Here is a 16,754-nt window from a genome sequence, read left to right as displayed (position 1 = left end):
TTATCCAAATGTTATCATTAGAGAGTAATTCAATAATAACTTACTTTTTATATTTAAAATCAGTTTTCTGAATAATTAATTTTAAAATATTATATGAAAACATTGTTCATAATCGTTCACAAATAAATGATACAAAAAAATATATATTTTTTTATAAATGTTTCGTTAAGTTAGGTAAATTTGTCGTGTACAAAAATTACTCATATAACGAGAAAATATTTTCATAGTCTTTTGTAAATTTTTCTATATATAGTTGCCCAAGAAACATAAATATAAGCACTAAAAATTAGAATTATAATGAAACGTTACAAGTATTCTAATCTGTGAACTTTGACAGCATATTAATATACAGATAAGCAGAGCTAGCATATCTACCTTCTTGTACTTATATCATCCAATAGTCTTTCTCTGATTAGTCTGATTATACTATAGGTATAAAAAGGAAGCAAACACGGGATAAATTAGGAATGCTAATTTTATTTCGGATATAAGTATAATGGATTGTATAAAAAGCTATTAGTAGTTCTTATCAGTTGGTCTATTGTGTACTATTACAATCAGACGTATATTTTCTTTTCAATATACTCCTGAGTGCATTGCCGTTAGGTGGTTTAAAAGTCAGAAGAAAATATATTATCATGAAATTATTATTCGTTACAGTAGTGACATATCTTTTGATTATCAACATTGGAATTACATACAGTGCAAGAATTTTAGCTATCTTTCCAATTCCTTCATATAGTCATCAAATAGTTTATATTTCTATTTGCAAACATTTAAGTTTACGAGGTCACCAAGTTACTTTAATTACACCAAATCCGATAACCGACACAAATCTGAAAAATTTCACACAGATCGACATCAGTTATAGTTACAAACTATTAAAAGATATCAACTTCTTAGAAGCTAGAACTTTACACTCATGGCAGGATATATTCAGGATTTATTTATTTGATGTAGGACGAAATTTCTCCGAAAATGTTTTCGATCATCCTGACTTTAAAAAGATATACGCGCCTGAAAGCAATGAGAAGTTCGATCTTGTTTTAGTCGAAGCAATAATAACGCCAGCAATTTATGCATTTGGACACAGATTCAAAGCTCCTTTAATAGGTAAGCAAATTAATAATTCTACATTAAAAAACGATTGCAAAGTTTAAAAAATGATTCCTCCTATATAATGATAATAATATTAACTTAAAACTGGTTCTTATATTTTATTTTCTATTTTATAATAAGGATAAGGAAGGTATAGAAATTAATTTTATTCTGAAGCTTTATTTCTTTTCAAATCTCAAAGGTTTTGATATTTGTTTAATATATTTATAGGTATGTATTCGTTAGCGCTTACACAATTATCTCATTTTATCGTTGGTAATCCAGTGATACCATCACATCCTTCTTCCTTCGAGTTGGGTAAAAGCATTGGTTTAAATTTTCCTTTTTGGAAAAGAGTACACAATTACGTCTTAACATGGTGGCACATACATGTAACTTGCAATGATGAAATGTATAAGCCGCAACAAGAAATTGCAGAAAAATATTTGGGAAAAATACCTTCTATCATAGAATTAGAAAAGAACATGAGTATCCTATTTGCAAATCAGCAAGAAGAAATTTCATTTACTCGGCCTAACGTTGCTAATGTTATAAATTTTGGTGGTTTACACATATCAAATGATATTCGAAATAAACCTTTATCGAAGGTGATTTTTTCTGTTACATCTATTACTTTACTTTCCTTCATTTTTGCATTAAAATTTCCTCTTTCATTATCATTGAAATCTGATGTAGTATTGATTATTTCTTTCTAGGAATTAAAAGAATTCATAGATAACGCATCGAATGGTTTCATTTACGTCAGTTTTGGAACAAACACAAATCCATCAACGTTTCCGAAAAAACTGTTGGATTCATTTTTCCATGTTTTCTCAAATTTACCCATGAAGGTTGTATGGAAATTCAAGGGAAAATGTCCAAAAATATCAGATAATATATATACTGCAGAATGGTTTTCACAACAAGAAATCCTAGGTAATATATCTAGGAATCTTTATATTTTTTCAATCTTTGAGATCCTGCTTATTTTCTAGCTAATATTTAGCATGTTGTATTTAATGAATTACTAAATGAAAATGCAGCACATCCAAAATTGAAGCTGTTCGTTTATCAAGGTGGTCTTCAAAGTACAGAAGAAGCTATACACTTTGGAGTACCACTTGTTGGAATACCAGTAGCAGCTGATCAAGATATGATAGTCATGAAAATGAAAAGTTTAGGTGTATGCAGGAGCGTCGACATTTTACAAATGACTAGAGAAGCTTTAAACGAAGCGATTATGGACGTCTTAAATAATAAAAGGTAAAGTCATAGTTATAATAATTTTTTCGAAGATAAGACTTTTTTGCATGAAATATCCGTTATAGTAAAAAACAAAATATATACTGTTATAATTTGTTATTTGTAGCTACAAAGAAAACATGTTGAAACTTAAAAATCTCATTGAAGATAAACCTTTTGACAGCATGGAGAACATCATTTGGTGGATAGAATACGTTATTCGCCATAAAGGAGCAAATCATCTCCGTTCTAGCATCGTAGATGAGCCGTGGTATCAAAGATACGACACTGATGTTATAGCCCTATTATCTATTATATTGTTTATAATTGCATTCTTTAGCTTATACATTACTGTTAAAGTATTCATTATTACTATAAAATATTACGCAACTTTATTATACAATAAAAAAAAGAAAAAGAAATTAAGTTAGTTGAATAATCGTAACTGAAAACTGAAGGCTGAATATATATATTTTGGACAGCTTTTAGATAAGAAAACTAAGAAATAAGTCCATAAGCAGATAAAGCTAATGTGAAAGAAAAAACTAACTTACGTATATGATTGTATTATTACGCCGGTCATCAGTAACTCGATTAGACGTCATTTTTATTTTAATAAATTTCTTGAAAATTCTTTTTTTTCGCAAACGCTTACGTTATTTTTTCGTAAAACAATTTTAAATCAAAGTAAATTAAATTTAATAAAAAAAACTTTTGCTTCCTCCTAGTACTTATAAGAATATAAATATGATTGAAAAAAATATATTGCATGTTTATTATAATACATTACACGCTATTTGGACATTTCCTACATGCGAGTTTGCGAAAAGAGTCTTCGATTAAAAATGACATTTGCTCTAAAAAAGTACTAACGGAATTTACCATATTAATATTGTAAAAAATATATAATTGGAATCGTCCTTGGTCTTATGAAAAAATATCTGTAGAAAGACTTGAGGTCAAGGGGGTTAATATTTGCGTGTTCCGTATAACTTTATCTTTGATATTTCCAATTCCTAATCATGATATAAATAGACAATCTCCATTTTAATGATTAGACACATCTATAATACAAAGAAAAATGTTGATAAGAAGACGTCATAAACATTAGTGCTATATCATTCTATACTTCTTGTTATTAATTTTGAACTATCACGTTCTTTTCCTATTTCATATATTTCGAGTTAATAGAAACTATTCTTTTCTGTAAAAATGGAAAATTCTTTCGATATAAAGTGACTTGGACATATGAAACAGCGGCCACGTGTATTAACCTTTTAAACCTGCATCCTTCTAGGGACGTTCTTCTTTGAAACATATAGCAACTATGTCAAGAATAGATCTACTAACTAAGCGAGTTTAATTTGCTGGAACAACCTACTGCTGTCTTATTCTTATTTGTTTTAAACATGTATTATACGCATTTAACACAAAGTCAAAAACGATTACATGTTCAGATTCAATACGTAATAAAAAAAAAAAGACAATCTTCGTAAAAACAGAGTATGATGAGAACCGTCTAATAGCTAATTGTATTAATTCACTTTTTTCCATTTATCCAAATGTTATCATTAGAGAGTAATTCAATAATAACTTACTTTTTATATTTAAAATCAGTTTTCTGAATAATTAATTTTTAAATATTATATGAAAACATTGTTCATAATCGTTCACAAATAAATGATACAAAAATATATTTTTTTATAAATGTTTCGTTAAGTTAGGTAAATTTGTCGTGTACAAAAATTACTCATATAACGAGAAAACATTCTCATAGTCATTTGTAAGTTTTTCTACAAATAGTTGCCCAAGAAACTTAAATGTAAGCACTAAAAATTAGAATTATAATGAAACGTTACAAGTATTCTAATCTGTGAACTTTGACAGCATAATAGTATACAGATAAGCTGAGCTAGCATATCTACCTTCCTGCAGTTATATCATCCAATAGTCTTTCTCTAATTACTCTGATTATACTATATGTATAAAAAGGAAGCAAAAACGGGATAAATTGAGAATGCAAATTTTATTTCGGATATAAGTATAATGGATTGTATAAAAAGCTATTAGTAGTTCTTATCAGTTGGTCTATTGTGTACTATTACAATCAGACGTATATTTTCTTTTCAGTACACTCCTGAGTGCATAGCTGTTAGGTGGTTTAAAAGTCAGAAGAAAATATATTATCATGAAATTATTATTCGTTATACTAGTGACATATCTTTTGATTATCAACATTGGAATTACAAACAGTGCAAGAATATTAGCTATCTTTCCATTCCCTTCATACAGTCATCAAATAGTTTATAATTCTATCTGCAAACATTTAAGTTTACGAGGTCACAAAGTTACTTTAATTACACCAAATCCGATAACCGACATAAATCTGAAAAATTTCACACAAATCGACATCAGTTATAGTTACAAACTATTAAAAGATAGCATTTTCTTAGAAGCTGGAATTTCGCACTCATGGAATGATATAGTTAAGATTTATTTATTTGATATAGCACAAAATTTCTCCGAAAATGTTTTCGATCATCCTGACTTTAAAAAGATATACGCGCCTGAAAGCAATGTAAAGTTCGATCTTGTTCTAGTCGAAGCAATAATAACGCCAGCCATTTATGCATTTGGACACAGATTCAAAGCTCTTTTAATAGGTAAGCAAGTGAATATTTCTACATTAAAAAACGATTAAATATGAAATTATTAAAAAAATGAAAAGAAAGAAAAGTAAATAAACAAAACTATTAACAAGAAAAGAAAATCACAAGAAATGATGTTCTTTCATCAAATAAATCATTTTCCTTAAAAATTTACCTGGTTTTAATAATTATTTCTTTACCAAAAATAATAAAATATTTATTTATCTCCAAATAGATATGTAGATTGTAATTTTTACATATAATAAGAATTTAATTCTTCATTAATTTTCTTGCTAACGTTTTATTGTAAAAAAAAGACAAAGAAAGATTTGCTTTCTTTGCAAAGTTTACAAAATGATTCCTCTTATATAATGATTATAATATTAACTTAAAACTTGTTGTTATATTTTATTTTCTAATTTATAATAAGGATAAGGAAGGTATAGAAATTAATTTTATTCTAAAGCCTTATTTCAATTAAAATCTCCAAGGTTTTGATATTTGTTTAATATATTTATAGGTATGAATTCGTTAGCGCTTAAACAATTATCTCATTTTATCGTTGGTAATCCTGCAATACCGTCACATCCTTCGAACTTCGAGTTGAGTAAAAGCATTGGTTTAAATTTTCCTTTTTGGAAAAGAGTATACAATTATGTCGTAACATGGTGGCACATACATGTAACTTGCAATGATGAAATGTATAAGCCGCAACAAGAAATTGCAGAAAAATATTTGGGAAAAATACCTTCTATCATAGAATTAGAAAAGAACATGAGTATCCTATTTACAAATCAGCAAGAAGAAATTTCATTTACTCGGCCTAACGTTATGTTATAAATTTTGGTGGTTTACACATATCAAATGATATTCGAAATAAACCTTTATCGAAGGTGATTTTTTCTGTTACATCTATTACTTTACTTTCCTTCATTTTTGCATTAAAATTTCCTCTTTCATTATAAAATTTTGAAATCTTATGTAGTATTGATTATTTCTTTCTAGGAATTAAAAGAATTTATAGATAACGCGTCGAATGGTTTTATTTACGTCAGTTTTGGAACAAACACAAATCCATCACTGTTCCCAAAAAAATTGTTGGATTCATTTATCCATGTCTTCTCAAATTTACCTGTGAAGGTTGTATGGAAATTCAAGGGAAACTTTGCAAAAATATCAAATAATATATATATACTGCAGAATGGTTACCACAACAAAACATCCTAGGTACTGTATCTGGGAATCTTTATATTCCTTTAATCCTTGTGAGATTTTATATTTTCTACCTAATATTTAGCATGTTGTGTTTAATGAATTACTAAATGAAAATGCAGCACATCCAAATTTGAAGCTGTTCGTTTATCAAGGTGGTGTTCAAAGTACAGAAGAAGCTATACACTTTGCAGTACCACTTGTTGAAATACCAGTATTAGCCGATCAAGATATGATAGTCATGAAAATGAAAAGTTTAGGTGTATGCAGGAGCGTCGAAATTTTACAAATGACTAAAGAAGCTTTAAACGAAGCGATTATGGACGTCTTAAATAACAAAAGGTAAAGTCATAGTTATAATAATTTGTTCGAAGATAAGACTTTTTTGCATGAAATATCCGTTATAGTAAAAAACAAAATATATACTGTTATAATTTGTTATTTGTAGCTACAAAGAAAACATGTTGAAACTTAAAAATCTCATTGAAGATAAACCATTTGACACCATGGAAAACGTCATTTGGTGGATAGAATATGTTATTTGTCATAAAGGAGCAAATCATCTCCGTTCTACCATCGTAGATGAGCCGTGGTATCAAAGATACGACACTGATGTTATTTATAGCCCTATTATCTATTATATTGTTTATAATTGCATTCTTTAGCTTATACATTACTGTTAAAGTATTCATTATTATTATAAAATATTACGCAACTTTATTATACAATAAAAAAAGAAAAAGAAATTAAGTTAGTTGAATAATCGTAACTGAAAACTGAAGACTGTATATATTTTTTGGACAGCTTTTAGATAAGAAAACTTAGAAATAAGTCCATAAGCAGATAAAGCTAATGTGAAAGAAAAAACTAACTCTCGTTCATGATTGTATTATTTCGCCAGTCATCATTTACTCGATTAGACGTCATTTTTATTTTAATAAATTTCTTGAAAATTCTTTTTTTTCGCAAACGCTTACGTTATTTTTTCGTAAAACAATTTTAAATCAAAGTAAATAAATTTAATAAAAAAAACTTTTTGCTTCCTCCTAGTACTTATAAGAATATAAATATGATTGAAAAAAATATATTGCATGTTTATTATAATACATTACACGCTATTTGGACATTTCCTACATGCGAGTTTGCGAAAAGAGTCTTCGATTAAAAATGACATTTGCTCTAAAAAAGTACTAACGGAATTTACCATATTAATATTGTAAAAAATATATAATTGGAATCGTCCTTGGTCTTATGAAAAAATATCTGTAGAAAGACTTGAGGTCAAGGGGGTTAATATTTGCGTGTTCCGTATAACTTTATCTTTGATATTTCCAATTCCTAATCATGATATAAATAGACAATCTCCATTTTAATGATTAGACACATCTATAATACAAAGAAAAATGTTGATAAGAAGACGTCATAAACATTAGTGCTATATCATTCTATACTTCTTGTTATTAATTTTGAACTATCACGTTCTTTTCCTATTTCATATATTTCGAGTTAATAGAAACTATTCTTTTCTGTAAAAATGGAAAATTCTTTCGATATAAAGTGACTTGGACATATGAAACAGCGGCCACGTGTATTAACCTTTTAAACCTGCATCCTTCTAGGGACGTTCTTCTTTGAAACATATAGCAACTATGTCAAGAATAGATCTACTAACTAAGCGAGTTTAATTTGCTGGAACAACCTACTGCTGTCTTATTCTTATTTGTTTTAAACATGTATTATACGCATTTAACACAAAGTCAAAAACGATTACATGTTCAGATTCAATACGTAATAAAAAAAAAAAGACAATCTTCGTAAAAACAGAGTATGATGAGAACCGTCTAATAGCTAATTGTATTAATTCACTTTTTTCCATTTATCCAAATGTTATCATTAGAGAGTAATTCAATAATAACTTACTTTTTATATTTAAAATCAGTTTTCTGAATAATTAATTTTTAAAGTATTATATGAAAACATTGTTCATAATCGTTCACAAATAAATGATACAAAAATATATATTTTTTTATAAATGTTTCGTTAAGTTAGGTAAATTTGTCGTGTACAAAAATTACTCATATAACGAGAAAACATTCTCATAGTCATTTGTAAGTTTTTCTACAAATAGTTGCCCAAGAAACTTAAATGTAAGCACTAAAAATTAGAATTATAATGAAACGTTACAAGTATTCTAATCTGTGAACTTTGACAGCATAATAGTATACAGATAAGCTGAGCTAGCATATCTACCTTCCTGCAGTTATATCATCCAATAGTCTTTCTCTAATTACTCTGATTATACTATATGTATAAAAAGGAAGCAAAAACGGGATAAATTGAGAATGCAAATTTTATTTCGGATATAAGTATAATGGATTGTATAAAAAGCTATTAGTAGTTCTTATCAGTTGGTCTATTGTGTACTATTACAATCAGACGTATATTTTCTTTTCAGTACACTCCTGAGTGCATAGCTGTTAGGTGGTTTAAAAGTCAGAAGAAAATATATTATCATGAAATTATTATTCGTTATACTAGTGACATATCTTTTGATTATCAACATTGGAATTACAAACAGTGCAAGAATTTTAGCTATCTTTCCATTCCCTTCATACAGTCATCAAATAGTTTATAATTCTATCTGCAAACATTTAAGTTTACGAGGTCACAAAGTTACTTTAATTACACCAAATCCGATAACCGACACAAATCTGAAAAATTTCACACAAATCGACATCAGTTATAGTTACAAACTATTAAAAGATAGCATTTTCTTAGAAGCTGGAATTTCGCACTCATGGAATGATATAGTTAAGATTTATTTATTTGATATAGCACAAAATTTCTCCGAAAATGTTTTCGATCATCCTGACTTTAAAAAGATATACGCGCCTGAAAGCAATGAGAAGTTTGATCTTGTTTTAGTTGAAGCAATAATAACGCCAGCCATTTATGCATTTGGACACAGATTCAAAGCTCCTTTAATAGGTAAGCAAATGAATAATTCTACATTAAAAAACGATTAAATATGAAATTAGTAAAAAAAAAGAAAAGCAAGAAAAGTAAATAAACAAAACTATTAACAAGAAAAAAATAATCACAAGAAATGATGTTCTTTCTTCAAATTAATCATTTTCCTTAATAATTTACCTGGTTTGAATAATTATCTCTTTACCAAAAATAATAAAATATTTATTTATCTCCAAATAGATATGTCGATTGTAATTTTAACATATAATAAGAATTTAATTCTTCATTAATTTTCTTGCTAACGTTTATTGTAAAAAAAAGACAAAGCAAGATTTGCTTTCTTTGCAAAGTTTACAATATGATTTCTCTTATATAATGATTATAATATTAACTTAAAACTTGTTCTTATATTTTATTTTCTAATTTATATAAAGGATAAGGAAACTATAGAAATTAATTTTATTCTAAAGCCTTATTTCATTTAAAATCTCCAAGGATTTGATATTTGTTTAATATATTTATAGGTATGTATTCGTTAGCGCTTACACAATTATCTCATTTTATCGTTGGTAATCCTGTGATACCGTCACATCCTTCGAACTTCGAGTTGAGTAAAAGCATTGGTTTAAATTTTCCTTTTTGGAAAAGAGTATACAATTATGTCGTAACATGGTGGCACATACATGTAACTTGCAATAATAAAATGTATAAACCGCAACAAGAAATTGCAGAAAAATATTTGGGAAAAATACCTTCTATCATAGAATTAGAAAAGAACATGAGTATCCTATTTGCCAATCAGCAAGAAGAAATTTCATTTACCCGGCCTAACGTTGCTAATGTTATAAATTTTGGTGGTTTACACATATCAAATGATATTCGAAATAAACCTTTATCGAAGGTGATTTTTTCCATGATACATCTAATACTTTACTTTTTTTTATTTTTGCATCAAAATTTTCTCTTTCATAATAAAATTTTGAAATCTGATGTAGTATTGATTATTTCTTTCTAGGAATTAAAAGAATTCATAGATAACGCGTCGAATGGTTTCATTTACGTCAGTCTTGGAACAAACGTAAATCCATCAACGTTTCCGAAAAAACTGTTGAATTCATTTTTCCATGTTTTCTCAAATTTACCCATGAAGGTTGTATGGAAATTTAAGGGAAACTTTGCAAAAATATCAAATAATATATATACTGCAGAATGGTTACCACAACAAAACATCCTAGGTACTGTATCTGGGAATCTTTATATTCCTTTAATCCTTGTGAGATTTTATATTTTCTACCTAATATTTAGCATGTTGTGTTTAATGAATTACTAAATGAAAATGCAGCACATCCAAATTTGAAGCTGTTCGTTTATCAAGGTGGTGTTCAAAGTACTGAAGAAGCTATACACTTTGGAGTACCACTTGTTGGAATACCAGTAGCAGCTGATCAAGATATGATAGTCATGAAAATGAAAAGCTTAGGTGTATGCAGGAGCGTCGACATTTTACAAATGACTAGAGAAGCTTTAAACGAAGCGATTATAGACGTCTTAAATAACAAAAGGTAAAGTCATAGTTATAATAATTTGTTTGAATATAAGATTCTTTTGCATGAAACATCAGTTATAGTAAAAAACAAAATATATACTGTTATAATTTGTTATTTGTAGCTTTAAAGAAAACATGTTGAAACTTAAAAATCTCATTGAAGATAAACCATTTGACACCATGGAAAAAGTCATTTGGTGGATAGAATATGTTATTCGTCATAAAGGAGCAAATCATCTCCGTTCTAGCATCGTAGATGAGCCGTGGTATCAAAGATACGACACTGATGTTATAGCCCTTTTATCTATTATATTGTTTATTATTGCCGTCTTTAGCCTATATATTACTGTTAAAGTATTCGTCATTATTATAAAATATTACGCAAATTTAGTATCTAAAGAAAAAAAGAAAAAAAATTGAATTAGTTGAATAATCGTAACTAAAAAGTGAAGGCTGTATGTATATATTTAGGACAGCTTCTAGATAAGACAAATATAAATTAATTGCATAAGTAGATAAGATTAGTGCGAAAGAGAAAACTAACTTACGTATAGGATTATACTATTTAGCCAGTCATTATTTACTTGATTAGACGTCATTTTTATTTTAATAAATTTCATGTAAATTCTTTTATCTTACGCAAGCGGTAACTTTATTTTTTCGTGAAACGATGCTATATCAAAGTAAAATGAAAGTAATATTTTAACTATTTTAAATTACTTTCTGATACCAGTAAAAATATAAAAATGATTGAAGAAGGTACATTGCACACCCATTGAAATCAAAAACATCAACAGAAACAAAAAGAAAAATTAAAATTTAATTAAAACAATTCTTGATTGTTTTGTGTGATACCTGTATGTGTTAATATAAATGTTATTATAATTCATTTTAAAGTACTAAGGTTTTATAGATAAAATTGATAGGAAGAAGTTTTCAAGAGATTTTAAGGATTTTAAATGATTAATTTAAATCTTTATATATAAAAAAATCTAGATAATTCATTTTATTAAGTTAGCTGTTTCAGTGAAAGAACTGAGATTTCGTCTAACACTCAACTGCTGGAATCTATCCCTTTGCGAACTTGAGGTTTTTTCTTTTTTATTTATTGATATTATCGAAATATCGATATATTGAAATTCACGACTGATGAACTAATTACGCAGCAATGCATATAAAACAATTTTTACATGCTTTCTTGGCACAAAATTGATCAAATTAATGCTCGATTTTACCACTACTAATGCGAACAAATCACAAAGAGAAAAAAATGTATTAATTAATTGCTATGTTTTTTAAACGAATTTAACAGATGAGACTAGAAGACCCTATCCTGAACTAATAAAATAGATAATAGAATATACACTTTTCATCAGTAATTCCAAAAGATTAATTACTCATGTGCTCGTCAATAATTTATATAAATAATTACAACCAGTAGCTCGTGGCGATTAGGATCTTTCATCCTCGACATAATTGAACACCGGAGGGACTTTACATTTTTGACTCACCACTTAAGACTTTACATACGTCCAGAATTTTCAAAAAATCGATGTTTTTTTTAACAGATTGTTGTTCTCTATAGTTTTAGGCTTATTTCTGTGAAAGTCGATGGTAAAAATTCCCTATAGATTCAAAGTTATGGTAGAAAATGTGACTGCCCGACGAGAGTTTGATGCACAGATAGCTGTCCTTTGTTTGAGACACTTAAAACTTTAAACGCGTTTTCTCGAAACTACTTTTTCCACCATGGTTGGCATGATAACTCATAGAGTTTTTAATATTTTTTAATGCGATTTTTTTTTAAATATTCGAAATCTTCTTCTCTATAGTTGTCGAGCCGGATTTTGAATACTTTGATTTAAAAATTTTATAAAAATCATTAAAGTATAAAATTTATGACGTAAAACGCATACTTTTTTTAAAACTGTCATAAATTGCTAAATTTTCCGAAATTCAAAATTCCGGCTCGACAACTATAACTATAACTTTATTTTACAAGAATTTGTTTATATTCTGTAGATCGATCAAAATTTACAGGAGATATCATGCAGACCGTGGAGCAACTTTTTTTTCTTAGTGTTGTGGAACATGTGATTTTTTGTATAGTAATTTTTGTAAAAATAAAGTGAAATAAATTTTTTTAGAAAGTTTAAATACCAATAAACAATGTGCACTATTTATTTTTATTAATTTCTATTGTTATCCCTATTAAAAAATTTTTTTCTTTTAGCGCATTTTTGGCGCTGCTAGACGTATGTAAAGTCTTAAGAAGTTCTACAATGGCTCCAAAACACTCCTACTTCGTAGCAAGTATAGCAGTCTAACGATCGGAAAGTTTCCTAGTTTGCAATTGTAGAAGATCCATCGTAGATCCTTTGAAGAATTCTCTCCACATCTTTGAAGAGGAAAATAACCCGTTGATAAAATATAAAAAAACGATAAAATAGAACAAAACGATAAGTTATTTACAATATAATCCAAAATCGTATCAAAAGGAAATCGAATAAAATGCAAATAGAAATGAATACTTACAATGCATTCCAATAGGATGAAGCTCAGTGGCACCATTGTGATGCATCTCGCGTGAATCTAATAACTAGAACTATAACTAGAAACTATAGATAGGTTTCTTATCGCGAAACCGAAATTTTATTATATGGTGAACAACACTGACTCTAATTTCCGATTATTGTTTAACGATGCAAACACTCGAGTACCTCATTGCCTACGCGCTCGATTGCAATGATGTTCTGAAACAGAAAATGAAAAAGAACAATTAATATCGTCGTCGTAATAAAACACCATCGAAATTATCATAGAAAATGTGTGATAAAAAAATTATACTTACTTTTAATCTTCAGTGATGAATGCCCGATGGGTATCCTACCCTTAGGATGACGATGAGTAGTAAATGGTAAACTATAAAAAAGTTTTTTATCGCGACCGCGACCGAGACGTGGTTTACCGACCGCACTGCACGTCAAAAACGACTGAAAGAATGCATATAATTAGTATTCCTATAAAATAAATCGAGTATTTTAATGTGGGATATAATATGAAGGTAGTATTAAAGGGAAAACAATGAGATGAATTGTAATATGATATTAATTAGGAAAATGAAAGAAACTAATTATCATTATAATGTTTATGGTAAGCGGTCTTTGGCTAGATTTTACTTTAACATATAAAATATGTTAAACATTATACTGAAAATAAAATACCATTGCCCAGGTTTAACCACGAGGAGGTAACCGCTTTTGAAGACCCGGGATGTGCATCCTGAAGATGTCCCCATCCGAATTAAATTAAAACCAAAGAAAATGATCACCCCGAGAACGTTTTCTAATGAGCCACACTCTTAGGCCCCACCTTAAGAGTTTAATTCAAAAAATCCTTACAATTACTATCAAAAATAAAGAAAAATGATTGAATAAACTGAATAAGAAAATGAAAACGAGGAGTGCATCTGAATGAAATTCAAGCAACATCAATGATTTTATTGAGAACTAATACATTTCAGTATAATTTCAATATATGCACATACGAAAATTACACAAGTTACGAATATTTTATATTTAATAATTTTTAATCTACCTAAAATATAGTATAATAAAAATAAATGTATATAATTTTGGGTTAATCCATAGCATTTGTAAAAAAAAGAAACTACATTAAAAATAATTATCACACATGTGCAATGCTACGAGGAAAACAATAAATGGAAAAAAAAACTTCATTTACATTGAGAAATAATTATTTTATATTACTGTTTACCATAACTCAGTCCTCCTACGATTCGTTTCCTTATATCTTGGACGGAATGGTTATATGAAACAATAAACGGATTAATAAAGTTCATTTACTTATAAAAATAATTATATTCTACTACCGTTTACCATAACTTAGTCCTCTTTGGGTTCGTTTCCTCCTTCTCTTGGACAGAATTTGGCATCATAGTTCATTCTGCCAAGAAATTATTAAACGGAATAGGAAAAGTAGAACTTTTGTGGTGGAACTTTTCCCGATTTTTGTTTTAAGTGGTTTCCCCCCGGTCGGACTAATCCACTGACTCTAATTTTTTTTGACGAGAAACCTAGGCTTTACGCAACGATCGACGATTACTCTAACAGCAGAGGGGTGAGGCCTGACTAACCTATAGTGACTGAATCGTCAACACATGTCGCTTCGGTCCCTATGCTAAATGCACATCTATGCATATCAAATCGTGAATAAGAAAGAAATCTAAAAGTTGTTCTACCTCAAAAGTTAAGTAAACTCACTTGAATGCATGCTAACTCATGTGAGAATACTTGAAATAAAGGAAAAGAAAGAAAGTGAAAGAGGTAGGGAAGATGTGTGATGGTTGGTGGGGGAAATTCTAGGTAAGGACTACCTGTAAATGTATAAAAGTTATTAAAAAACATTATAAAGTAATTAGTTTCTGTATATTAAATGGATAATAGGAAACAAGGAAAGGAGTACAAGAATATGGTATTAATTAGGAAGTAAAAAGAAACTAATTACAATTATAATGTTTATGGTAAGCGGTCTTTGGCTAGATTTTACTTGCAATGGAATGAATAACATATAAAATATGTTAAACATTATACTGAAAGTAAAATACCATTGCCCAGGTCTAACCACGAGGAGGTAACCGCTTCTGAAGACCCGGGATGTGCATCCTGAAGATGTCCCCATCCGAATTAAATTGAAACCATAGAAGATGAAAGTCCCGAGAAGGTTTTTTAATGAGCCCAACTCTTAGGCCATACCCTAAGAGTTTTATTCGGAAAATCCTTGCAATTATTATCGAGAATTAAGAGAAAAGTGGAAAACCAAATAACAAAATGATAAAAGAGGAGTAAAATATGAATGGAATCGAATTAACATGGAACCTGTGAACAAATAAAATACATTAAATATAAATGTCACACGGGTGTAATGCTAAGGGGAGAAGAATAAATAGATTAAAATTATACATGTAAATTATACATTTAATTATACATTTAATTACAAAAATAATTATCTTACACTATCCTTTATTATAACTAAGTCCTCGGGCTGTCCTGGTGTGGTCTTCGTGCTGTCTTGGTGTGATCCTCCTCCTATGTAACTTGCAACAAGAAAAGCAAAGGGATAGGGAAGAAATTTAAAAGTAGGCTTTTTAAAGTGAAACTTTTTACGTTTTTTTTTAAGTGGTATCCCACCGGTTGGACTAATCCACTGACTCTAATCTATATTACGAGGAACTTACGCTGCACGTACAGTTTGCCCACCGGTACTATATTTACTGCAAGCTTGAGGAACTGAATCCCTGGGCCCGTCTTACTAATAGTGGTGGTAGACATCCCTTCTAATGCAGTTTCAGTTCCTATGCTACGTGCACATCTATGCTTGCAAAATCGCGAGTTAAAAAAAGCAAAGTAAAATAAAAAAAAATAAAAAAAGAAGGATAGGGCGTTTCACTTTAAAAAGCTAAGGGAAGGACATGATTCTATCCTTGGAAGTAAGATAGAATCAAGGCTCGCGTGGGCAGGGTCGCATCCCTGAAGTAAATTCCTTTTTGACAAATGACGCCCTTTGCGAAGAAGAAATCCACCCGCTACCCATTGAATGGTTTCTAAAAAAAATAATAAAATTTTATTAAACGTTTGATATTAAATTTTATGTAACAATGATTGAAAAACAATCTAAGTAATTGGAGAAGTTTATAATTATGTTACAATCCAAGAACGCAACCAAGCTGAAGACACAGTCATCTAAAATCATAAAAATAAATTCATATTAAAATTATTTTTTATTCAAAATACATTAATAAGAGAGTATGTAATATTTAAAATAATGCATGTATATATGTTTAAGCAATTATATATAGAAGTATTAGTAGATAACAATACTTTGTTTAATACACAATAAATAATTGTTAATTAATGAATAGATATGTATATTATGATCTAAAAACATGGATGTACCTTATGATGAACCTTCCTCTTCGAAATCTACTGTAAGACTGAAACATTGTCATATAAAAAAGT

General features: G+C 28.7%; 2 protein-coding genes and 1 pseudogene across 2 annotated transcripts; all 3 read left to right on the top strand.

The window, feature by feature from the left end:
- Nucleotides 1–638: 638 nt before the first annotated feature.
- Nucleotides 639–2,812, top strand: LOC122516053 (UDP-glucosyltransferase 2-like). The gene is made up of 5 exons (XM_043633582.1): nucleotides 639–1,113; nucleotides 1,330–1,706; nucleotides 1,815–2,034; nucleotides 2,142–2,361; nucleotides 2,468–2,812. Exons 1-5 carry the CDS (start codon nucleotides 639–641, stop codon nucleotides 2,769–2,771), a joined length of 1,596 nt encoding a protein of 531 aa, XP_043489517.1. The 3' UTR covers nucleotides 2,772–2,812.
- A 1,716-nt stretch (nucleotides 2,813–4,528) lies between these two features.
- LOC122516052 lies at nucleotides 4,529–6,865 on the top strand (annotated as a pseudogene).
- A 1,848-nt stretch (nucleotides 6,866–8,713) lies between these two features.
- On the top strand, nucleotides 8,714–11,136 carry LOC122516051 (UDP-glucosyltransferase 2-like). Its single transcript, XM_043633581.1, has 5 exons — nucleotides 8,714–9,188; nucleotides 9,695–10,071; nucleotides 10,186–10,405; nucleotides 10,513–10,732; nucleotides 10,839–11,136. The coding sequence occupies exons 1-5, from the start codon at nucleotides 8,714–8,716 to the stop codon at nucleotides 11,134–11,136; spliced, it is 1,590 nt and encodes a 529-aa protein (XP_043489516.1).
- Nucleotides 11,137–16,754: the final 5,618 nt, after the last annotated feature.

Source organism: Polistes fuscatus, unplaced genomic scaffold (assembly GCF_010416935.1).
Source record: "Polistes fuscatus isolate 324 unplaced genomic scaffold, CU_Pfus_HIC Scaffold2, whole genome shotgun sequence".
Classification (NCBI taxonomy): Eukaryota; Metazoa; Arthropoda; class Insecta; order Hymenoptera; family Vespidae; genus Polistes; species Polistes fuscatus.
Note: the sequence above shows the minus strand (reverse complement) of the source record. Positions and strands in the feature narration are given on the sequence as shown.

What these genes read in the sequence shown, in the direction of transcription:
- LOC122516051 (XM_043633581.1), top strand. Translation starts at nt 8,714, where the DNA reads ATGAAATTATTATTCGTTATACTAGTGACATATCTTTTGATTATCAAC. An exon ending in GAAATAAACCTTTATCGAAG is followed by an intron (nt 10,072 to 10,185) that starts GTGATTTTTTCC and finishes ATTTCTTTCTAG; the next exon opens with GAATTAAAAGAATTCATAGA. An exon ending in GACGTCTTAAATAACAAAAG is followed by an intron (nt 10,733 to 10,838) that starts GTAAAGTCATAG and finishes TGTTATTTGTAG; the next exon opens with CTTTAAAGAAAACATGTTGA.
- LOC122516053 (XM_043633582.1), top strand. Translation starts at nt 639, where the DNA reads ATGAAATTATTATTCGTTACAGTAGTGACATATCTTTTGATTATCAAC. An exon ending in TTCACAACAAGAAATCCTAG is followed by an intron (nt 2,035 to 2,141) that starts GTAATATATCTA and finishes ATGAAAATGCAG; the next exon opens with CACATCCAAAATTGAAGCTG. An exon ending in GACGTCTTAAATAATAAAAG is followed by an intron (nt 2,362 to 2,467) that starts GTAAAGTCATAG and finishes TGTTATTTGTAG; the next exon opens with CTACAAAGAAAACATGTTGA.